Source organism: Trichomycterus rosablanca, chromosome 11, assembly GCF_030014385.1.
Source record: "Trichomycterus rosablanca isolate fTriRos1 chromosome 11, fTriRos1.hap1, whole genome shotgun sequence".
NCBI lineage: Eukaryota > Metazoa > Chordata > Actinopteri > Siluriformes > Trichomycteridae > Trichomycterus > Trichomycterus rosablanca.
The window spans coordinates 33,900,682-33,926,246 of record NC_085998.1 but is presented as its reverse complement, the minus strand read 5'-3'; the positions used below and the strand labels follow the sequence as shown (position 1 = coordinate 33,926,246).

General features: G+C 39.6%; 1 protein-coding gene across 1 annotated transcript; it reads right to left on the bottom strand.

Moving 5' to 3' along the window:
- Positions 1-25,355, bottom strand: kcng4a (potassium voltage-gated channel, subfamily G, member 4a). Its single transcript, XM_063004351.1, has 2 exons — positions 24,603-25,355; positions 1-876 (listed from the first exon to the last, which is right to left on the bottom strand). Exons 1-2 carry the CDS (start codon positions 25,353-25,355, stop codon positions 1-3), a joined length of 1,629 nt encoding a protein of 542 aa, XP_062860421.1.
- Positions 25,356-25,565: the final 210 nt, after the last annotated feature.

Sequence of the window (25,565 nt, the reverse complement as noted above, 5' to 3'; positions counted from 1 at the left end):
TTACAAAGCACCCGCTGGTAAGGAGTGTCTGTCATTCCCTAAAGAGTCTCCAGTGTTTTTTAATCTTGAGACATCAACAGCAGCTCCAGCAGTTTCAGGATCTGGAGGAACAGCTAGTACATGAGTAGGATGATTCCCAGCCATTTCCGTCTCCTCATCCAGCCCATCTGAGGCTGCTAAAGCGGCTTTAGCGCACTCCTCCTTCATAAGGCGGTCATGTTCCTGCTTGAGCTCCTGGTAGGACCGTGAGAACATGTGGAAGATGGAAGTGGCTGGAAAGGCCATGATAAGAATGCCACTCAGGATGCTGCTAAGAGCCACTACCTGTCCAGGAATGCTCCTTGGAACCATGTCGCCATAGCCCACTGTTGTCATAGAGATTATTGCCCACCAGTAGGAAGCGGGGATGCTGCTGAAGTCCTGCTCCCCGCTCAGTTCGCTCTCAGCCAGGTGCACAAGAGGTGAGAACAGTGTGACAGCCACACACAAGAAAAGCAGCAGTAGGCCAAACTCACGTGTACTCCTGCGTACTGTCAGACCCAGCGTCTGCAGGCCCAGCGAGTGTCTGGCCAGCCGCATCACATACAATATGCGCAATGCCCGCAGTATTCGTAGCACCAGGCCTAACTTGTCCAAGTAGCCCTTGCCTGCTGATGAGCGCTCGCTGTCCAGGCCAGTTTTGTCTTCATCCTCGTCCACAGCCAGGGATACGTAATAGGGCAGAATGGCCAGAGCGTCGATGATGTTGAGCGGTCCACGCAGAAACTCTAGTTTGCTGCGAGACTGCACGAAGCGGAGCACAAACTCGAGTGAGAACCAGGCCACACAGACAGTCTCCACAATGAACATGTGATAGCACTTCTGAGAGCACTCGCCCTATAAAGACACAGGGAGAAAGAGACAAGTTTAAAAAATTTATATAGGTCACATACTGTATGTACCATATATAAACTGATATGAGCATTATTTAAAAGTCAAAGTTGCCTATCAGGTGAAAGATTTGGTTATATAAAACAAATAAAAATAAACACATATTTACATTTACATTTTTGGCATTTAGCAGACGCTTATATTAAAGTGACTTACAGTACTCTGATATTACATTGTCTAAGCAATTAAGGGTTAAGGGCCTTGTCAACCTGGCAGTGGTGGAGCTTGAACTAGCAACATTTGGATTACTAGTCCATTTAGACTAGACTGAGGTCAGTCAGACAGGTAGACTGAGACATTACTAATGGTTCGGGGAAAAAGAGTGGAGATATGATAACGTGTAACAAGAGGGTCGCACCTCACCACTAATGAACCAGGTTTCGCCCCATGCCTGCAATAATTCAAAATGAATCCAGTTTATAAGATGCTTTACCAAGATAGAAAATTACCATGGCTAAGAAGTCACAAACAAAAAGGATAATGGGGAAATAACGGAAAAGGCCAAAATAACAAAAAACAACAAATGAAAAACACAAAAACAAGCAAAGAAATGAAAACCGCTAATCACAATATGGCAAGCTGCTCAGAGCGCCAGCGACAACTCAGTTCTCTGAACAAACGAAAGAAAGGACAAGGGACAGCAATAAAGGAGCGGGACTACCACTCCGCCAACTGGCTGTGGCAGCTCGCTCATCCAGGGCGCTTATGTTGTAAGAAAGTCTCTGTGCTGATCTTCTTGGCAGATGAGCCTATTAAAATAGCGTACAAATTCAATTATTAACAAACACCTTGTGTTTACTTTTGGGATTTATCACGTTAAAAGATAAGTCGATAGGAATTAATTTTTTTTATCTGGGGTCAAAGGTGGCTGCATAAACACAAACAGTTTACTGTGTCCTCTAACCGCCTGCCCTCTCTACAAAAAGCCAGGTAAACACAGAAACAGTTTAATCAATTCTACTCCTTGTTGCTCTTTTGTTTACTCTCTCGCTCTTATCAGGGCCTCTCATCTGGGTCACACTTTAGAAGTGAATGCGATAGTGATCAGAACATTGTGCATGCAAAGGAAGGCTTACACCTTTCCTCTTGTCATACTGATGGGCAATTTCTCTGCACTAATGCACTTAGTCCGCATTATCTCTGTGACTGCTGTTTCAAGAAATGTCAATGACATCTCATTCCACTCATGAGAATCAATCAACTGCCGACTCTAACACCATGTGCCTGCATACATACATTACCCTCCTAAGAAAATTCAACCAGATTACTTTTCATAAAGTGGTGAATAGATTCCTGCTGCTAGTAGAATGTGTAGAATGGAGTTGTAAGGATTTGACAAAAGAGAAGAGTGTGATATGACCTTCCTGAGACTATATATCAGTTCCCAGCAAAAGTGCTTCTGATTACTTCTCTGTAGTCATTCGTCTCACGCCTGTCTTGCAGAATGATATTCACCCATTTTCGTACTGTTTCTTTCTTTTCATGCTGGCTCTGTGAAAATCAAACCTCATCTGCTCTTTGCTTCCATTTTTTGTTTTTTAGGTGAGAAAATGATACATTTTTATCACATTCATCCACTTGTCATCTATACAAAACAATCGTAATTAGAAGTCTTACTGTTTCACTCTATGCTATTCCTAGTGATAACATACATTTGGGGAAAATAGCTACAGCCAACAAAAAAAGCTGTGATGACTAATGTAATAACTAATGTGATTGCTAATGTACCATTATGTACCACTTAAAAAGTATTTTTATACAAACTAGAGTTGAGAGGATTTTTAAATATATCTAAAGAATTAAAAGGCATTTTATAGCATGAATGTGGTCAACTTTTACAGTATATGATAAACATTTGTCTAACAATTTACTGCTAAACATGTAATGTAAAACAAAATAATAACATATATATATTTAACACGTAATTAAATATTATAAATGAAATAACATTCTTACAAACAGTTTATTGGTAAAAACATTTGAGCTAAAAAAATTGGGATTATTGTGGCCATAATGTAATCATTGTTACAGGCTTAAATCAGATTAATATAAACATACATTACCACTGTGTATGATCTGAACATTTTATTACCCAATCACATTTTTATTCTTTGTGGCAAGTAGAACGTTTCCAATGTTTGTAATAATAACTCACTGCTAAAGAAAATGTTAAATTAGTGCATGTGTGTGTAGTTTATGAGCTTATATTAAACATTACTGCAACAATATTGTTTTTCGTAGCATCAGTGGAAGAATCATATAAAAAAAACGCATTGTATCGTGAAAATGTTCTATTATTACACTCTTAGTGGATACAATAACAGGAACAATGAACAAGCCATTAAGATGCCTTAAGACCTAAAGAAAAGACAGGATGCTTTGGAGAAATACTATGCATTTAGTCACCAGGATTTCGGGATTGACTTGACGTTACTTGGATTAGTGTCCCTTCAAGGGTGTGTTACTGCGCTACGCCCGGTTATTCTGGAGAAACCAGACCCACCACGACCCTGACCAGGAGGAAGCAGTTGTAAAACATGAGAATAAAATACTTATGAAATAATAATTGCATGGCTAGGTGTACAGTACAAAAAAAAACAACATATTGTTTATTCACTAGGTGCTCAGGTGGCATGGTGGTAAATGTCTCTAGCCCATAACCACTGAGAACCACTGGGTTCGAATATTAGTGGTGCTATCGTCTGGTCAGTCTACACACACGATTGGCTATTGCCTGAAAGGAGAGTGGGTTGCCTGAAAAGCCCAACCATTGTGAGGTACGCTATCAAAGCCAGTCCCAAGCCTGAATAAAAATAAAAAGGGTTGCATCAGGAGGGCAATGCAGCATAAAAACTGTGGGAATTTAAGTATGCAGAGCAGAAGGATCCACTGTGGCAACTTCTAAATACACATGAGCTTCCCACGTTTTAAAAACAATCTGGTATATGTGGGCTATCTAGTATTTAATCGAACTGAGTAAAAAGCTGAAGTATAATGTCTCATGCGAAGCAGAAACAAACCCCTTTATGGGCCCAGGTGCTGATATATGTACAAAAAAAAGAAGTGCTGATATATGTACAATTTTTCCTCCCACCTCCTCATCTCTTTGTGTTACACATCCAGTGTGTAGGTATAGAGCATAAGCAGAAATAAAACACTGGATTGTTTGTATTTATGATAGGTACAATAAAAACCATGTGTCTAGCTTAAATTTTAATTTTTGCATTGATGTCTTTTTTTAGCAAACCTTTCTGTAAGAGACAGGGTATTCCAGTAATTACTACACTATATGCTTGTAAACCACTAAAGGTAAAAATCATATGTTGACCATGCAGTGCTATAAAAAAGTATTTGCCCCTCCAAAGGTCTTTTATTTTTGCATACTTGCCACATTTATATGTTTCATATCATCAAACTTTTATTATTAGTCAATGATAACCAAAACATGCCTTTTTAAATGACGAATTCATCTTTTAAAGCAAATACCTGGCTCTGTGTGAAAAAGTAATGGCCCCTCAGCTACTAAATCAAACAATTTCAATTGGTTCATTTCAATTGACATTTGGGTTCTGGTTTACTAGACACACCCAGGCACAATTTATGCCAGACCTGTGAAATCTAAACATCCCTTAAATAGAACCTATCTGGCAATGTGAAGTAAGATAAAAGGTCTCCAACAGCAGCAAAAGATGTTTAAGTCTTTGAAAAAAAAACATTGTTAAAAAGCCTTTGTTAAAGCTTTGATACTCCATTGACTTTTTGTGAGTTCTTGATGTGCAAGAACTGTGATTAAGGGGTTTTGGTAATCCTGCCACTTGCAGCAAGTGCCTCTTACTAATGACTTTCACTGTGGTTTTTCCAGGCCCTTATATATGGCTTTTCAAATATTTGTTTTATACCAATATACCACAGCTATTATAAAAAAGTGTGCTGCTTGGTGAAACCTTTATAGGTATAGTTATAGCTACTTCATGTTGCTTGAAATGTTTTTTGAGGGATGTTTAGATTCATCAGGGCTGGCAGTAATCAAACTGAGGTGTATAGTCTAATTAAGCCAAATTACCAACTAATTGGTTCATCGGTTGCTTAAGTAAGTTTTTTTTTTCAACAGGGCCAATTGGTATTAGTTACGTGTGACCAATTGGTAAGTGTGACCCATGTGCAAAAATCTGGACATCTGGAGGAGGTTGAATACGTTTTTCTGGCCCTGTACAGTCCAGTGCAACTTTTAAGTGGTGAGCGGAAATTGTCATAAAACTTCGGTATCAGTAAAGTTATAGTGAAATTGCATGGGAAAATGTGCAGTGAGCTTCGGTGACAGTCCCTCTGCTAAACAGAAAGATAAATAGTCCTCCAGATGGAAGTAAAGTCAGGTTAATAAAATATGTGGAGTGATTTTGTGAATTTGTCAGTGGAGGAAGATGTACAGTCGGCTGAATAATTGGCCGAGTGCTACTGTTCAGAAGCAGATGCTCCTCTCTTCTTCTTTCAACAATCACAGAGCAGCTCGTTTCATCTGACTGCACCAAACTCATTAATACAGACTAAATCAGCTTTGTGACTGATAATGAAAAAGCAAACATACTAGCAATTACTGCAGGAGACAGACAACGTAAACACACACACACACACACGCACGCACGCACACAATTAAATTCATGATAAGAGCAAATATTTGAACAAGTGCATTTTCCAAAAGCCAGAGTGCTTCTTAGGTAGCCTCTGAAAGTGAGTTATCTCTGCTCAACCATGTACAGCTGCCATATGTTCATACTAAGTCTTTGCAAGCTAATGAATTCGAAGGAGCTGTGAACTGCTGATGATCTGTGCTATGTGTTTTCTCATAAATAAATTCGGCTCAAGTTGAAATCTATGAAAGCAGCATAAGAGCTGAAGAGAATGAAAGAGTTAAAGCCTTTTATGTATCTATGTATACAGTGTTTGTGTAGGAGAAAAGAGAGTGAGATACAGGCACTTCATTTTTCCCTTTTCACACAGTGTTGTTTCTTTCTATTCTATCTTCTCTCAAAAACGCTCATTTACACTCTAAAAGCACAAGAATGTACCATCGTTTCAGAAAGTAATAAGCTTTCCCACAACAGCTACATCTCCACCAATGACATGCTCATAATGCAAGCAATAAAATAAATGGGTACTAAAATATATTTTTCTGGTGGCTCATTTCCATGAAATTGACCTTTTCCAATGAAAATCTGTAAAGATATTTCTTCCTACATAACCGTTTGCTGCAAAACCTAATAAAACAGATGTTTGGCATGATTCCCCCCAAAATTTGATCAATGTTGCAGTAGGTTTTTTTCTTTTTCTCTCAGTTGTTTCCACTGTGTGTTAAAAAGTTTTTGTTGTTTAATAATTTGGTCGATGACAACTTTCCTTTGTTTTCACAATGATTGTAAATTCTTTATAATGAAACAAAATGCAATTTTAAGCATGTGTGTTAGATAGTAGATTTGTGTACAAAATAACAACAAACAAACAACAAGTTAAATAAAAAATGTTACTGCATGTTAGTGCATTATCAAGTCACTGTCAACACTGTCAAGTTCTCAAGATCGAATCTCAGCTTTTTGGCATTATTTGGGACTGATCCCCAGTTTAAAGGACAGGCGCTCAGGTGGTACAGTACCAAAACACACTTAGGCTGGGTGGCTACACTGACAATGATTGGGTGGAAATGCTGGAGGAGATTTCTCATGACTGCTGCAATAACAGCCTCTGTTGGCTGCTTGATGACGTCCGCACAGAGACGGAGGATAATGAAGATCGGTGCATGACTCTCTGTGCATGATACAGATCTCCAGGTGAACCCGCCTCGTGGAGGTGAAAAAAAAGCAGTGGGCTGCTGCACATGTGTCGAAGAGGGCCTGTGATAGTCACGGTGCTTCATGGTTAGAACTGGAGGTCTGCGACAGTAGAGCAAGTGTAATGCAATCAGGTAATTAGATATGACTGAAAACCAGAAAAAATGCATTTAAAAGAAGGACAATACTCAACGCACAAACATCAAAGGAACATGAGCAATGTTTACTAAATACACGTTTTCTTGTATGTTATACAAGCCAACAAAGGACCCTGACCGCCAGGCCCTTTAAATAAACTGACGTCTGATTCTCAACTACCCTAAAAGTGTCATTATACAGGGGTTGGACAAAATAACTGAAACACCTGGTTTTAGACCACAATAATTTATTAGTATGGTGTGGGGCCTCCTTTTGCGGCCAATACAGCGTCAATTCGTCTTGGAAATGACATATACAAGTCCTGCACAGTGGTCAGAGGGATTTTAAGCCATTCTTCTTGCAGGATAGTGGCCAGGTCACTACGTGATGCTGGTGGAGGAAAACGTTTCCTGACTCGCTTCTCCAAAACACCCCAAAGTGGCTCAATAATATTTAGATCTGGTGACTGTGCAGGCCATGGGAGATGTTCAACTTCACTTTCATGTTCATCAAACCAATCTTTCACCAGTCTTGCTGTGTGTATTGGTGCATTGTCATCCTGATACACGGCAACGCCATTGGATGCACATGGTCCTCCAGAATGGTTCGGTAGTCCTTGGCAGTGACGCGCCCATCTAGCACAAGTATTGGGCCAAGGTAATGCCATGATATGGCAGCCCAAACCATCACTGATCCACCCCCATGCTTCACTCTGGGCATGCAACAGTCTGGGTGGTACGCTTCTTTGGGGCTTCTCCACACCGTAACTCTCCCGGATGTGGGGAAAACAGTAAAGGTGGACTCATCAGAGAACAATACATGTTTCACATTGTCACCATTGAAACCGACGTTTGGCATTGGCACGAGTGACCAAAGGTTTGGCTATAGCAGCCCGGCCGTGTATATTGACCCTGTGGAGCTCCCGACGGACAGTTCTGGTGGAAACAGGAGAGTTGAGGTGCACATTTAATTCTGCTGTGATTTGGGCAGCTGTGGTTTTATGTTTTTTGGATACAATCCGGGTTAGCACCCGAACATCCCTTTCAGACAGCTTCCTCTTGCGTCCACAGTTAATCCTGTTGGATGTGGTTTGTCCTTCTTGGTGGTATGCTGACATTACCCTGGATACCGTGGCTCTTGATACATCACAAAGACTTGCTGTCTTGGTCACAGATTTGCCAGCAAGACGTGCACCAACAATTTGTCCTCTTTTGAACTCTGGTATGTCACCCATAATGTTGTGTGCATTGCAATATTTTGAGCAAAACTGTGCTCTTACCCTGCTAATTGAACCTTCACACTCTGCTCTTACTGGTGCAATGTGCAATTAATGAAGATTGGCCACCAGACTGGTCCAATTTAGCCATGAAACCTCCCACACTTAGATGACAGGTGTTTCAGTTATTTTGTCCAACCCCTGTAGATTGTAATAGAAGAGCCTGCCATGCTGGAATAAAAGAGCTGACATGAAAAGCTTTGTTTCTCTGCTCAGTTACCTAGTGGAAGACCTAGGATGACCCAGCTCCCAATGAATCATATACACACAAATAATATTTATCCACAATATTTAGTAAATCTGTCTCTTAGTCATTCACTCAGCATGGCAATAAAACAGCAAACCCTTTTCCATTTTCATTTAGCCAAACAGATGCAGACTTTTGATTCTGTGTAACCAATCTGAAATCTTATGTGCAGCCATGTAGTGGGCGGCTATTAAAATGACGTTCATTCACTTCACACCACTGATGTTGACAGTTTTTCCCCGAGTAGCACTCTGAGGCATGAAGCTCTTTTATAGGGGTTTGGCTGTTACTTAAAAAACAACCACTAACAGTTACCTACAAATCTGAGCAAAAAAGTACTAATAAAACAGACCACATTTTATGAGTGAAATGTGCTGCATCTTGTTAAAAGCGTAAAAGAGGAAACAGAACGGTGCAAGTGCACACACCTTAATACTGAAATGTTTATATGTAAAATTATATAAATTTATTCATAGTAATATCTAAACATAGTCCAGTAATTACAACTGTCTGCTTGCAAGAAATAATGTTTGTTGCAGGTAATTCAGCTTCACAAAATATGTCATGAGAGAGAGTGTGTGTATATGTGTGTGTGTCAAGAGTGTCAACCCACACCATGACTTGAGAGATTTAATTAAGTTGAATTATTATAGGTACCACACATCCAATAACGGATTTTAAATGCAGTGAACGTAATATCATAATATCACCCTGCTGGATATTGTACAAGAACCTTTCAAGTTCAAACCGTAAATCACATAAAAGACACATCCATATTTTGGGAAAACCTTGCCTCATGCAATATATATATATATATATATATATATATATATATATACCTGCACATAACCTTCCAAGCAGCATTTGAGTTCAGAATTACATGTGTAGTCTGAATGCAAATTTCAAATTTGCAATTTTTTGCATCATATGTGGAACAGTCATGACACTTTGTGCACCTTCATTTGCAAATTAATTTTGACTCTTCCAAAAGGGAAATGTGCACTTTTTACAAATTATGATAAAGCATGTTACTGGATTAAAAATTAACCCTAAATGTGGTTAAAATAAAATAAAAATAGATTATTTGTTGATATGTAATGCAATCTCGAGGGTTTAAAATATCAGGTGCATGTTCAAGAGTATGGTACCATATTGGATTTGTTCTATGCATTTGCAAGCAGTACTACATCTTTTTCTCTGGTAACTAAAGCTACAGGTATGTCAGTGTAACAGTTTTGTAGTTAAGATCAATGTTTAAGGGGCACTCGGGGGTGCAGCATTCTGTTATGCTAGCTAGGATCTACTGTTAGGATCTACGTTCAAATCTCTCTATTGGCTGTCTAGACATCTACAAAGACATGATTGGCTATATCTAAGAAATAGAGGTGGCCTGTGCCCTGTCCAAGGTATTCCTGTCTTGTGCCCAGTGTTTCCGGCCGCAACCCTAACCAGGATAAAGCAGTTGATTTTGTCGTGTGTCAAAGTCACTAAAGCATTTACTTACAATGAGTTCAGCAGATTATTAAAGCAAAACTAAACAAAAGTAAAAATGTTTATTTGTAGACCTACACTAGTCTCTTGCATACTGAAGTAGCAGTAGAAGTATATACATATATATATATTCCCATTTATAAGTAAAAGAAAACTGGACCATTAACACTGCAGTGTTTGTATCATGCAGAGAAGAAGCAGTCTCTGTTTGTTCGGAAACATTATTGTGGCAGCACTTAAACTAAAAGGTGCCTGATTGATCAGTGAAATGCAGTCTGGGTAATATAGTTGAGTTTTTAATCTTGTTTGATACAGACACAATAATGTGCCTTAGTTTAAGTCCCACTATCGTCAAGTTACCACGGTTAAGCCCATGAGCAAGGCCGTTAGCCCTCAACTATTTGTATTGTATCAGCTGCAACTGTAAGTCACTTTGGATAAACGCATCTGCTTAAATGCTGTAAATGTCAATGTAATGTCACTGGGTTGATGGGAAATGAGAAATATCTAATTTGCATGTTTTTATGGGTCTGTTTTGTTTGATTACTCTGGGTCTGGGTTTTCTCCCACCACCCAAAAACATGCCAGTAAGAAAATTGGCTACACTTATTTGCCCATATGTATAAATCAGTAAGTGGAAGTGTGAGTTTGTGATGCTAATCCTTCAGTGGATTAGTGCTCTGCCTTTCAGTTAGTGTTTGTGCATGGTGCAATCACTGGACCCACTGAACCATCAACTGAAACTAGACTAAACCTAATAGTGACCAAATGGCTTGTGTTCAAATGTGTTTGTGTGTGTGTGTGTGTGTGCTGCCTGAAGGTTTTTTAAAGTTCCTGTCTGCTTGATGCAAGCTCAGTTGACAACAGACCACAAGCAAATCAGCCTGTGAGTCACAGGATGCTTTCCAACATCTGCCAAAAACCAAGCTTAGTAGCATTAAGCTAAATCCAGTCACTCAGCCATATCACCTGTATGTACAATGGACTTGTGATTTGTTTGAATATGTCAGTCAGGCCACATTACTGTAAATTATCAACCTCAAACCTTCAAACCTAAGCAACATCTGGTCTACTTGTGCAGGTTTTTCAAATTACAGCCACGCTGTTATAAGTATGTGGAGATTATGTGCATTCTTTTGGAAAGGGTTTTCCACTAGATAGTTCAGCTAGAAGAATACATCCAGTTGAGTAAACCACTTATTTATGGGCATTGCTTTGTGCACATTGTCATGCTAAATCAAGAAAGGGGCTTTCCTAGACTGTTGCCAAAAATTGGAAGTCTGTAATTCTCTTGAATGTCAATGTATGTGATGATAGTGATGGTCCAAACATCCACAACAGCCCCATATTAGTTTGCCTTCTTTACCAAAGTAAACAGTTGGCACTAGAAATTGTGTAGGCAGAGTTAAAATTTGTGCAAGCTGCACTTATCAGCCTTACACTTCTGTGGCCTTGTGATTTATGGCTAAGCTGTTGTTGCTTAACAATATAAGCAAACAGTTATAGGCACTCAGGTGGTGCAGAGGTCAAATATATGCTAGTCCACTACCGCTGAGATCTGGGGTTGGATCTCCAGTCGGTCGGGTGTCTACGCAGACATGATTGGCTATATCTATGTCTATGGTATGGCTATGTGTAGTTATCAGTGCACTTTCGATGCTGGTCCCAAGCCCAGAAGAGTTGTGTCAGAAAGAGCATCCCACATTAAAACTGTGCCAAGTCAGGTATGCGGACTAGAATGATTTGCTGTGGCAGCTACTTAATATGGGTGCATAGAAGCAAAGCAAAGAAGAAGAAGAAGAGTACCTAACAGGAGCAGCTCTGTCATGGCAGAACATAAAACTGACTTGCTGGAAAGGTCACATCCTATTAGGGTGCAAATTAAATACCGCTGCCAAAGTTGAAAAAGCATTGCTTTGCAATAGGTTTGTGTGAAACTGATAGTGATGTGTTCAGGAACTGTTATATGGAAGAGTATGAGTGTATGTGCGTATGTGTGTGTTTAACAGATCAGCATTTTTGGGACATTAATTTCTGAAATTATAATTTCTTGCAGCTAACTTTAAAACAAAACCTTTCCTTCTCCAAAAACAACCTAAAATATATCATTTTCAAGTGAGATATAAAACTCTAATAGCTTTGCTCTAATACAGTGCCTTGCAAAAGTATTCGGCCCCCTTGAACTTTTCAACCTTTTGCCACATTTCAGGCTTCAAACATAACGATATGAAATTGTAATTTTTTGTGAAGAATCAACAACAAGTGGGACACAATCGTGAAGTGGAACGAAATTTATTGGATATTTTAAACTTTTTTTAGAAATAAAAAACTGAAAAGTGGGGCGTGCAATATTATTCGGCCCCCTTGCGTTAATACTTTGTAGCGCCACCTTTTGCTGCGATTACAGCTGCAAGTCGCTTGGGGTATGTCTCTATCAGTTTTGCACATCGAGAGACAGAAATTTTTGCCCATTCTTCCTTGCAAAACAGCTCGAGCTCAGTGAGGTTGGATGGAGAGCGTTTGTGAACAGCAGTTTTCAGCTCTTTCCACAGATTCTCGATGGGATTCAGGTCTGGACTTTGACTTGGCCATTCTAACACCTGGATACGTTTATTTGTGAACCATTCCATTGTAGATTTTGCTTTATGTTTTGGTTCATTGTCTTGTTGGAAGATAAATCTCCGTCCCAGTCTCAGGTCTTTTGCAGACTGCAACAGGTTTTCTTCCAGAATGGTCCTGTATTTGGCTCCATCCATCTTCCCATCAATTTTAACCATCTTCCCTGTCCCTGCTGAAGAAAAGCAGGCCCAAACCATGATGCTGCCACCACCATGTTTGACAGTGGGGATGGTGTGTTCAGGGTGATGAGCTGTGTTGCTTTTACGCCAAACATAACGTTTTGCATTGTGGCCAAAAAGTTCGATTTTGGTTTCATCTGACCAGAGCACCTTCTTCCACATGTTTGGTGTGTCTCCCAGGTGACTTTTTATAGATATCTTTGAGAAATGGCTTTCTTCTTGCCACTCTTCCATAAAGGCCAGATTTGTGCAGTGTACGACTGATTGTGTCCTATGGACAGAGTCTCCCACCTCAGCTGTAGATCTCTGCAGTTCATTCAGAGTGATCATGGGCCTCTTGGCTGCATCTCTGATCAGTCTTCTCCTTGTTTGAGCTGAAAGTTTAGAGGGACGGCCGGGTCTTGGTAGATTTGCAGTGGTCTGATACTCCTTCCATTTCAATATGATCGCTTGCACAGTGCTCCTTGAGATGTTTAAAGCTTGGGAAATCTTTTTGTATCCAAATCCGGCTTTAAACTTCTCCACAACAGTATCTCGGACCTGCCTGGTGTGTTCCTTGGTCTTCATGATGCTCTCTGCGCTTTAAACAGAACTCTGAGACTATCACAGAGCAGGTGCATTTATACGGAGACTTGATTACACACAGGTGGATTCTATTTATCACCATCAGTCATTTAGGTCAACATTGGATCATTCAGAGATCCTCACTGAACTTCTGGAGTGAGTTTGCTGCACTGAAAGTAAAGGGGCTGAATAATATTGCACGCCCCACTTTTAAGTTTTTTATTTCTAAAAAAAGTTTAAAATATCCAATAAATTTCGTTCCACTTCACGATTGTGTCCCACTTGTTGTTGATTCTTCACAAAAAATTACAATTTCATATCGTTATGTTTGAAGCCTGAAATGTGGCAAAAGGTTGAAAAGTTCAAGGAGGCCGAATACTTTTGCAAGGCACTGTAGCTGCTGTCCAAGTAATACATCCTTGTCCCTGCTTTTTTCCAACATTATCAGCAACAACCATGGGTTAAAACATATACATTTATGTGTGCATGTATGTGTTCAGTACTTTAAGATCCAGTCTGCTTTCAGGCAGAGCCAACTATAGATAAACAAATTAGTGATTGAGGCACAGGAGGCCCTTTAAGTTGCAGTCCTTCAACTTGCAGCATCTTAATTGCACTTGGATCAATCCAGTCACTCAGGTGTAAAAGTCAATGCTAAAAAACAAATCCCCATGAATAATCCACCTCCCAAATAACATCTTGGGGGTCCTATAGGAATCCAGCTGATATATGAGGAGTGACAAAGTGTACAGAGCACCAGATATGCTACAGTCAGCAGATGTATACCCTCAAAGTTATAGAAACATATGTATGTGGGCAGGACTTATTTTATGAATGTGCTGAAAGGCCAAAAGGCTGTTTTTTATTTTTTAGTGGCTCAAAATAACCTGACTGCATGTTTTTGGGCTTGTGGAAGGAAACTGGGGCACCCGGAGGAAAGCCATGCACACACAGAGAGAACATACACAGAGAAAAGACCTGGACCACTTCACCTGGGGATTAAACCTAGCTGTGAGGCGATAGTGCTACCTACCAAGCCACCATTCTGCCCGATGTAAACTATAAATACTGCAATATAATATCCATTCATTCTAGAGACTAACACCTGATAGCAATTTGATGCTGTATCCATTTCATAAATACATATAAAATAATTCCCTTATTCATCTTTTTTCTTTATATACAACTGTGAAGCTTAAGAGAATATTTATCTCCATTCTGTAGCATCTGGGTAATTACCACAAACATTTATGTGAACTTATTTTCCTCACAGATGAATCATTTAAGACTCCATGGTAAGCACTGCTTCCCCAACAACATCATTAAAATAAAACACAATCATGATAAAATTCTCTAATTAATTTACGTTCATTAACCAAGAAAGCGATAAATGACTAGTTTGTGTGTTTAATTTACTATTTACAGTTGTTATTGTATATGCCATGAAGATTTTAGATGTGTAGCACCATGTGCCTGTGTTAATCTACACTATAAAGTATTGGGACAGTGCTTCTAATTATTGAATTCATGTGTTTCAGCCACAACAATTTCCAACAGGTCAGGGTTCTGTGCAGGTCACTAATTTTTAATGTGTTTATAGACCTTGGTTTGTGCAAAGGAGCACAGTAAAATTGGAACAGAAAATGGCCTTCTCTAAACTGTTGCTGCAAAATCGTAAGCGTATAATTTTCTGTATATAATTGATATGTATTAACAAGATTGTTGCATTATCATTTAATTTATTTTCATGTTTTACCACTGCTTTAGTGGGACTGGTACGCCTGGAACCTCTGGGCGCAAGGCAGAAACACACACAACCAACTCACTAAGGAGCCATGTCATGTTGATAAATGCATGAGGCTTCTAAATGTAGCTTGACGGCTTTAGAATCCCAAATTCAGGGAAGCCGTTCCGGGAGAATAATTAAAATTCAGTTCATGATCAATTATATTTTCAATTCAGCAGGCATAGAGAGCTGCAGCAGCATTACTGATCGCCCTGGCATGCAAGTTCACCTCTGCTTTTGAGTTTCAGTGTGCTGTACTTCAAACAGAGGTGCAGAATTTACACACGCAGCAGGGGTGATAAACAGAGGATAGGTAAAGAAGAAGTAATGAAAAGGCAAGAAACCATTACCATAAACGTAAAGTGAGGAGACAAGAGCTGAAGCAAACTTAAAAAGGAACCTCTTTAGGGATAGAAAAGTCAGGACACAAAGAATGAAAGGAAAAAGAAGCACAGACAGGGTTAGCATGGAGCAAACTGTCAAATCATAAAGGTCACTGTATTACAGGTCATTATAACTTGTCCTTCTCACCTAAATCACATATGCTGCCATTGTACAGGTGCACCAAACTATTTCTGTCTCTGTTTAAAATTTGAACAGCACTACAGACACTGGCTGCCTCATTTCTGCCTTACAAATACCTCTGATTAATATCCAGGGAAGTCATTAGGGTGGAAATATATTTCCTTTCAAGCAGGGATACTGCAGACTGGTAGAAAAGTAGAAAAAGTAAAAGTAGAAAAGAAATGTCCTACTTTGCACTGCTGCTGAGTACACAGTTTCTAATCTTGTTTGTGTTTATTGCAAAATATGAATCACTGCACCTGGAAATATGAATAGAAATTATGGACGGTAATGATTAAGCAGTTAACTGATAACCGTCTTCGTTCAATTAACGCAGTTGACAAGAAAGATCATTAGATTTCATTTCCAAGAGCCGACACTTGATTTTATTTTTAATTTTTTACATTGATATTGTTAAAATCATGAAGAACATGCAAACTCCACATAGATATGACCACAGCTGACCAGCCGGGAAATCTAACCCAGACCCTTCTTTCTGTGAGATGACAGTGCTACCCACTCATAAAGTTTCAACTGGTCATAGTTTACTGCATGTTGCTACCCTATAGAATGTTAAATGCATCATCTTTTGGTCAGATAAAGTGGTTTTCACAAGAAACACAGTAGGCATAAACTATGTTTTATCAAAAAAAAAAATTTCTGTAATAGACCCACCTGCTGTGAAGATTGGCAATGGTGCTCAGTTATGGAATTATGCCCTTCTGCCTTGCCAAATATGGCTGGCAGAGGAACCATGGAGGTGCAGATTATTGACGTTTCAGTTCTTCTTAATCTGCCCTTTTAAGTGTTAAATCTTCCTCACAGACTGGCCAGCTCCTTCTATAACAGAACCTGTTTGGGTTTGTTCTGTGATTTATCTGGCAGCTCCTAGTGAGTTTAGAAAGTCAAGTATCTGATTACACCCTGCCGTTATACGTGAGTTTGCTTTACTCCAGCCATTTGCTGCCTATTCTTTAAAGACCTGCTACTGAGCCAAAGCTAAATGGTTTAGAGCTTAAATACAAAGGTTTTTGTACCATTTGTACATACCTCAGGTTTTTAGAAACCTGGATGTGTTATAATTAAACAACTGTAAGAAGCATTTGTGTATAATGAAATAATCAACTATATTACAATTAGTGTATAATTTCCTTTATATAATTGATTTATTATGCCTGTTAGAAGTTGTTGTGGCTGAAACACATGAATTGAATAATTAGAAGGGGTGTCTCAATACTTTTGTCCATATAGTGCATATATATTAGCAAGAATTTATTTTCATGTTTTGTCCTGGTCCCCCTGGGTGCAATGCAGCAACACACAGGCCAATCCATTGTGGGGCAATGTCATGTTGATAAATGCATGAGGCTTTTAAATGTAGCTTGATGGCTTTAGAATTTCAAATTCAGGGAAGCCGTTTCAGGTGAATAATTAAAATTCAGTTCATGATCAATTATATTTTCAATTCAGCAGGCATAGAGAGCTGCAGCAGCATTACTGATCGCCCTGGCATGCAAGTTCACCTCTGCTTTTGAGTTTCAGTGTGCTGTACTTCAAACAGAGGTGCAGAATTTACACACGCAGCAGGGGTGATAAACAGAGGATAGGTAAAGAAGAAGTAATGAAAAGGCAAGAAACCATTACCATAAACGTAAAGTGAGGAGACAAGAGCTGAAGCAAACTTAAAAAGGAACCTCTTTAGGGATAGAAAAGTCAGGACACAAAGAATGAAAGGAAAAAGAAGCACAGACAGGGTTAGCATGGAGCAAACTGTCAAATCATAAAGGTCACTGTATTACAGGTCATTATAACTTGTCCTTCTCACCTAAATCACATATGCTGCCATTGTACAGGTGCACCAAACTATTTCTGTCTCTGTTTAAAATTTGAACAGCACTACAGACACTGGCTGCCTCATTTCTGCCTTACAAATACCTCTGATTAATATCTGGGTACGTTTTTTAGGCTACAAAACTGGTTAAAATAAAAAAAATAATAAACATTGATTAGGTCATAGTACGTATATTGCATGTTGATATCATATAGAATGTTAAATCCAAAAATGGAAATGCTTTATTAGATAAAATGATTTTCCACCAGAAACACAGTAGGCCTAACTATGTTTTATGAAAAACACATTTTCTTTCTGTAACAGGCCCACCTGCTGTGAATATTGGCAATGGGGCTCAGTTGCAATATCATGTCCCTCTGCGTTGCCAAATATGGCAGGCAGAGAAACCATGGAGGCACAGATGACTGACTTGTCAGTTGCTCTTAACTGACAGTCACATGTGCCACTTGAGTGTTAAATCTTTGTCAATAGATTGGCCAGCTTCTTCTATAAAAGGGCCTGTCTGGTTTTATCTGGCAGCTCAGTGAGTTCAGAAAGTCAAGCATTTAAAGAGATGACAAAGTTATAGTCTGAAAAAAAAGGCAAAGCCATTTACATGGCTCTGGGACTCCAGCAAATCACAGGGCCAGTCTCTGTAAATCTTCCCTCAATTGGTCAGCCTAACAATTTTTCCTCCAATATTGCCTTGATAATTTATTCCAGAAATACATAAAGGAACATCTAGACACACATCTAAGAAACTGCAGGCTTAATCAGCGCAAATTCATAACGCTAGCATTAGAAAAAGGCACAAGAAAACATGGTATTCTTGGAAGAGTTGCGAAGGCATGATATCTGCTACCTACACGAAATGTAAATACTTGACCCTACAAAAACATCTTGATGACCCTTAAGTTGTGAATGCTTTGTGGATGATGACAAAACAAAAGTAAAACATGGGTTTTGTTACACGTGACATAAAGCGAAAAACAGAATTTTACTGTAAGAACATCATGCCAGCATCAAACATGGTGGAGGTGGTATGAAACACAAGAGAAAGTCTGACTCCAACTGGCTCAAATGACACAAAATAGGTTTTAAGTTTTTGAAGAGACCTTGTAAGTCCCATCAGTATGCTGAGGCTGTCAGTTCATGCTCAAAACCCTCCAATGTGGATGCATTAAAACAGTTCTGCTTTGTGGGTTAAAGTTAATCCAAGTCAATAGGACTGGTTTACAGTTATTAGAAGCATTTGTGTTTAGTTGTTCTTGCTGAAAAATAGCACAAGCAGTTAATGCGTTTGAAAGGACAACTGCTGTTTAAATGTGTAATATAGTTGTTACATAACCTAAGCCTGTCTCTGTCTTGTTGTATAACCAAACTGCACTTTAGTTTCACATCACGTACTGATGATCTGACATTCTTCCTCAGGATTTTCTGCTACAGAGTAAATGAATGGTCTTGCCAGCTATTGTCAACTTCCCCACACCATCACACTAACACCTCCATGTATGACTGTTTGTCTGATGTTTTTATCGTGAAATGTCATGGTAGGATGGGACTCATGTACAAAAAAGTTTAATAATCCGTCCACAGAACAATAAACCAAAAGGATTTAAGACCCTATGAATGTGTTTCAGCAAACGGGAGGTTCCCTGGAATCCCAGTGCTTTAGAGACAGCTTCGTAACCTTTTCTTTTGATCGTGGCATAGGGTTTTTTGTAACCTTTTAGTCCACCTCACATTACTGCAAATTTCTATTATTGTATTTAAAATAATGTGTCATGCTTTAATTTAAAAGGGCTGGAAGTAACCAAGCCTGGGTTTGTCTAGTCTAATTAAACTCAATCATCAATTACATTTTGTTAATTAGGCAAATGCTTGTTGATTAATTCATTAATAAATTATTTTAAAATAAAAACAACTGGTTTTACAACAAGTTAATATTGTGAAGAGCACAGATAGGGTTAATAAGCCCCTGCTTGAAAATGAACTGGTTTTATACGGATGAAAACACTACTACATAAAAAGTGATATATAAACTTAAAATTGTCCAATTGTTTATGTCGCCTGTTGCTCTTTGTTGTTTTGGGTTTTTTAGCTTTTTGTCAAATCTAGGCTGGTATAATTAGTGTTGCCTAATATGACTTACATAATTACATTTATTGACATAAATATAAAAGCAAAGATTAACCTGCTGGTTTCCCAACCTACCTGTGCCTAAAGTACACAAGATTTCTTAAAATAAACTGCCTGACATTGGCATTGAAGTTTCTGTACTTTAATACTTAAATAAGCAGTTATAAGCAATAAGCAAAATAAAATGGAAAAGACACCATTGAACCATCTGAAGATAAGCGAATTGTTAGTGATTTGCTTCCTATAGTATATGTTATAGTAGCTATATTGCATATTATTAATATATAAAGTGTTAGTTTGGTAGAGTACATGCTACATTGGTTTCTTACCTAAACTCAGCTTTTTCGATGTAGTGCTCAGGTTTCAGTCTATCAATAAAAGTTCATAAAATATAAAGAAGATTCTGCATTTTCTATCTTTTTTTTTTTTAATAATGGTCCTCAGTGTTTCCTGGAATATGCCCTGGCTCAGGTTGTTTTGAAAATAAAACATTTTTTAAACATCTTTTCCGTCTTTTATTTTATATTTGTGATTATGCTTTACTGTTAAACATTTGGTCATAAACAAAAAACTAGAAAGGCTTGGAAGAGAGCGGAAGTATAGGTAGAGGTATACGTTTAGTGGTTAATTAGTAAAATTATGTGCATACATTCATGTTTGACCAAGGATGCTTCTTCATAACAAACAAAGGTTTGTGTCCATGTGTATACAAAGGGATTAAAGCTCAGGTCATATAAAAGGCAACCTATTATCAAAGAGCAGCCATGTAAGTTCACACGCACAAAGCTAAACAGAGATGAATGAGACCCTGAGTGAGTCATGCCTGATTCCTCATGTCAGTGACAATGACAAACGGCTGTGTAATAAGGACTAAATATGACAGCTGTACTGTTTTCAGCATGCCCTAAATGGACGGTCAATCTGACATACTGCACATAAAAGACTGCTCTCCTTTCTTTAAACACACACACACACACACACTCACACACACAGTCACCCATACACCGAGTTTAAGAAAAGAGGCATCCTGCAGATGAATGAAATCACAAAGTAATGAATGCTGATGAGTTGCTTCTTTGCTCAGTTGTGACCTCCGCTAGTCTGCTTTCCAAAGATGCCATTCAGCATTAGTGAATAAAAAGAGTCAGATGTACAGTGTATCACAAAAGTGAGTACCCCCCTCACATTTCTGCAGATATTTAATTATATCTTTTCATGGGACAACACTGACAAAATGACACTTTGACACAATGAAAAGTAGTCTGTGTGCAGCTTATATAACAGTGTAAATTTATTCTTCCCTCAAAATAACTCAATATACAGCCATTAATGTCTAAACCACCGGCAACAAAAGTGAGTACACCCCTTAGTGAAAGTTCCTGAAGTGTCAATATTTTGTGTGGCCACCATTATTTCCCAGAACTGCCTTAACTCTCCTGGGCATGGAGTTTACCAGAGCTTCACAGGTTGCCACTGGAATGCTTTTCCACTCCTCCATGATGACATCACGGAGCTGGCGGATATTCGATACTTTGCGCTCCTCCACCTTCCGCTTGAGGATGCCCCAAAGATGTTCTATTGGGTTTAGGTCTGGAGACATGCTTGGCCAGTCCATCACCTTTACCCTCAGCCTCTTCAATAAAGCAGTGGTCGTCTTAGAGGTGTGTTTGGGGTCATTATCATGCTGGAACACTGCCCTGCGACCCAGTTTCCGGAGGGAGGGGATCATGCTCTGCTTCAGTATTTCACAGTACATATTGGAGTTCATGTGTCCCTCAATGAAATGTAACTCCCCAACACCTGCTGCACTCATGCAGCCCCAGACCATGGCATTCCCACCACCATGCTTGACTGTAGGCATGACACACTTATCTTTGTACTCCTCACCTGATTGCCACCACACATGCTTGAGACCATCTGAACCAAACAAATTAATCTTGGTCTCATCAGACCATAGGACATGGTTCCAGTAATCCATGTCCTTTGTTGACGTCTTCAGCAAACTGTTTGCGGGCTTCCTTGTGTAGAGACTTCAGAAGAGGCTTCCTTCTGGGGTGACAGCCATGCAGACCAATTTGATGTAGTGTGCGGCGTATGGTCTGAGCACTGACAGGCTGACCCCCCACCTTTTCAATCTCTGCAGCAATGCTGACAGCACTCCTGCGCCTATCTTTCAAAGACAGCAGTTGGATGTGACGCTGAGCACGTGCACTCAGCTTCTTTGGACGACCAACGCGAGGTCTGTTCTGAGTGGACCCTGCTCTTTTAAAACGCTGGATGATCTTGGCCACTGTGCTGCAGCTCAGTTTCAGGGTGTTGGCAATCTTCTTGTAGCCTTGGCCATCTTCATGTAGCTCAACAATTCGTCTTTTAAGATCCTCAGAGAGTTCTTTGCCATGAGGTGCCATGTTGGAACTTTCAGTGACCAGTATGAGAGAGTGTGAGAGCTGTACTACTAAATTGAACACACCTGCTCCCTATGCACACCTGAGACCTAGTAACACTAACAAATCACATGACATTTTGGAGGGAAAATGACAAGCAGTGCTCAATTTGGACATTTAGGGGTGTAGTCTCTTAGGGGTGTACTCACTTTTGTTGCCGGTGGTTTAGACATTAATGGCTGTATATTGAGTTATTTTGAGGAAAGAATAAATTTACACTGTTATATAAGCTGCACACAGACTACTTTTCATTGTGTCAAAGTGTCATTTTGTCAGTGTTGTCCCATGAAAAGCTATACTTAAATATCTGCAGAAATGTGAGGGGTGTACTCACTTTTGTGATACACTGTATGTGCAATAAGATGCATGGAAGTTGCAGAGCTAGTTTTTTTCTGCAGACCTGCTGTGTGCCCAGTGTCATTCTAGAAGTCTTGCATTACGCACTGCATGTGTTTGCTGACACTGTAAAAGCCTTGCTGGGCCGGTTCATTACTCTTTGGGTACTTAGTGACATTGAAAGGATCTGCCTGTTCTTCCCTTAATATTTCCCACTGGGGTAAGGTGCACACACAAACACAATCAGGATAGTGCACACTCACTTTCTATAAATAGTAAAACTGGCTTGTGCTTACAAGACTGAAGACTTATTAAACATGATGTAATTGAGCCAGGAGACACAACAAACGATTTCAGGAGTTGTTAAATTAAGGTTACTTTTCCCAGCTGTAAATGATTATTTAGCTGAAATACTTGTCACTGATTGATCATGACATGCATATTTCATTTTAAATTGAAATGTTTTTGTATGGTGCAGCTAATCACTCGGACACTAAATAATAAGATTACTTAAAAGATACTTATGATTTTAAAAAGAATTACTTAAAGTATAATTAAAGGACATTTATGATTTTGAAAATGAAAAATGTATTAACACAGGATTGTGATAAATAATACCCAAGCAACATTATTATTTGTCGCTGTAACCTTTACAATCTGCCCAAACAAAACAGCAAGAAGTAAGCCTAATGATGGTGACCTAGAGTGGTCACTTCGGCATGAATTATTATGATGAAAGCAAAATGCAAAACTCGACACAAAAAGAAGAAGCCTGTGGGAAAACCACAAACCTGGCAATGTGTTTTAGTGAATTTGGTTTCTGAAATAGATTTGACCACTTGTGACCAGCTCACCCAAGGCAGATCTAACTATAAATAGGGCCTTAGTTAGCATAAACTCAGTAGACTACATCTGATCAGCATTGTTTACCTCCATAGTCCCTCAAAAGCCTTGGTCAAATATTAATGCAGCATAACATTTGCATGGAAACAACCAGAAGGGAAGTGGTGTGACTTTGTGAGCCTAAATGCAAATAAATGGTTTTAATCAAAGTACTCTTGCAAGCCAGACTTCTACATATTATATCAAGGTCTAGTAGTAGTTTTCACAACTGAACGTGGCTTGAAGAACAGAAGCTATGTGTCGATTATTGCAAACAATGCATAAACTGTCCAAACAACAGCACCACAAAACAACAAAATATCTGAGTGCGATCACCTGCAAAATGGTTCACTATAACTTGATTAAGGCTTAAGACGCAGGATAGTAAATCCTGCTTGCAAGACTAAAACCCTGTGTTTAAACCAGCAGCGGCGTGTCGTGACAGAGCGGTGAAACGTCACCCATTTTCGCTGATTTTCGGCGACAGGAGGCGGCACGAAAACTGCTGAGTCAAAGACGCAGCCAAGTTGAGCAAAATTTAACTGTAAATTAGGATTAAAGCCACGTGGCAATTACTAAATGAAACTGAGCATTGAGCAGAGTGGTATGCGCTTTATCTTCACCACCGTGAAACTGTACGCTCCTTTTTTGGCTCCTACGAGAGATAGAAGAAAAACTCATTGTCGTGGTGTCAAACTTCCACAAAGAACAAACGAGGTTTTCTTGACGCACAGACAGTGATGCACTACGCAGGGATGCAATTTAAGCAATTTCTCTCTTGGATTTTTATTTTTAGTGGGAACACATTTGATTTGAGGTGGAAAAAAAAATTTGTGGGAAGGTAACTGATTTGTGGTAAAATTGTTTTTTAATACACTCCGTAAATACTAGCCAGTAAAGTATGCTGTACTGCCATAGCATTTTTTTTTTTTGCTTGGGGTCAAACTATGGCATCCAAAGGTCAGCTTGAGTTTAGAAACACCCACAGGTGATGATGACACTGCCAGTATTAATGCAAAGCAAGAGGGGACACACAGAGTATGGTAGTTGTTTTGAGCACAGTGGCTCTAGCAAACTTGTATGGCTGTTTTGTTACTGACTAACTCATTCAAACAAAACTATTAAATAACATAAAAAATAGGAAGCCATAAACTTTACAAATTCATGTTCGGTCCAGTATATTGCTTCTGTCAGATTGATAAAAACACACAAATAAGGCAATAAATTGCAGCTGGCAACTTGTGTTTAGTTGCGGTCAGCCAAGTGTACAACATCACATAATTTATGGTCTAAGTGGTAAAAAAGTTACTTTTTGCCAAATAGTGAAATTAATTTCCTTTAGGTACCCACTTACCCTGTCCTCCTCCTCCCGCAGGTCAGGCATTGTGCTGATGCACAAGCTGACGACCGTGATGGCTACCATGATCACAGAAAAGCAGGCAAACAACTTCCCTGGAAGGCCTGACTGTGGGTTCTCCACCATGTCCCTGAGATGGCTCATAAATCTCCGATAACATGTGTCGTCCTGAGGAGGACGCTCTTGTGCACTGCACCTCTTGCGCTCCTCCTGCTTGCGACGCTCATGCTCGGCCACCTCCTCCAGACGCATGTACATCTTGCGCTTGCAGCAGCGCTCCATGCAGGTCGTCTCGATGCCCCAGTAGGCCAGCTCATCATGCAGTGAGAGTGCACATGTCTCACGCAGCAGTCGCAGCTTGCCCGCTGCCAAGAAGTTGAGGATGACCCTGAAGGCACTAGGGCTCCGGTCGAAAAAGAACTCCCGACGTGCCTCGTCATAGTCATCGCACACACCGGCAATCTCCTCTGGGCTCTGACACGTACGCAACTTGCCCAGGCGCGTCATGGGGAACTGCTCCAGTGTGCTCCATGGTAGCATGTAACGGTTTCCACCGACGTTAATAAGTGCCTGCATGCCATGATCCACAGACACCATGTCTTCAGATCGTCGCAGAAACCTTGCACGTTGGTAATACATGCCCTTAACTGTCTCTGTCTCAGGAATCTCTGTAAAGATCCGGTCAATGCTACTGTCATCGCTGACAGACAGGTTGCTAAAATGATGGTTGGTGTTGCTGATGATAGGCATGGTGGCATTTAGAAGAGGACGCTGGTCAAAGAAAGTAAAGCTTTGATCCAAAAGATGGTTAGGTGCTACGGATATTTGTGTTCATCCAAGTGTCAGCATAGACAATCCTGTAGGATATGGTAGAATGTTTCTGGCAGGCTGCCTCATTTGGTCACTGCAAAAGAAGCAAAAGTAAAAACACTAATTAATAAAAAATGAAGAGATAGTATA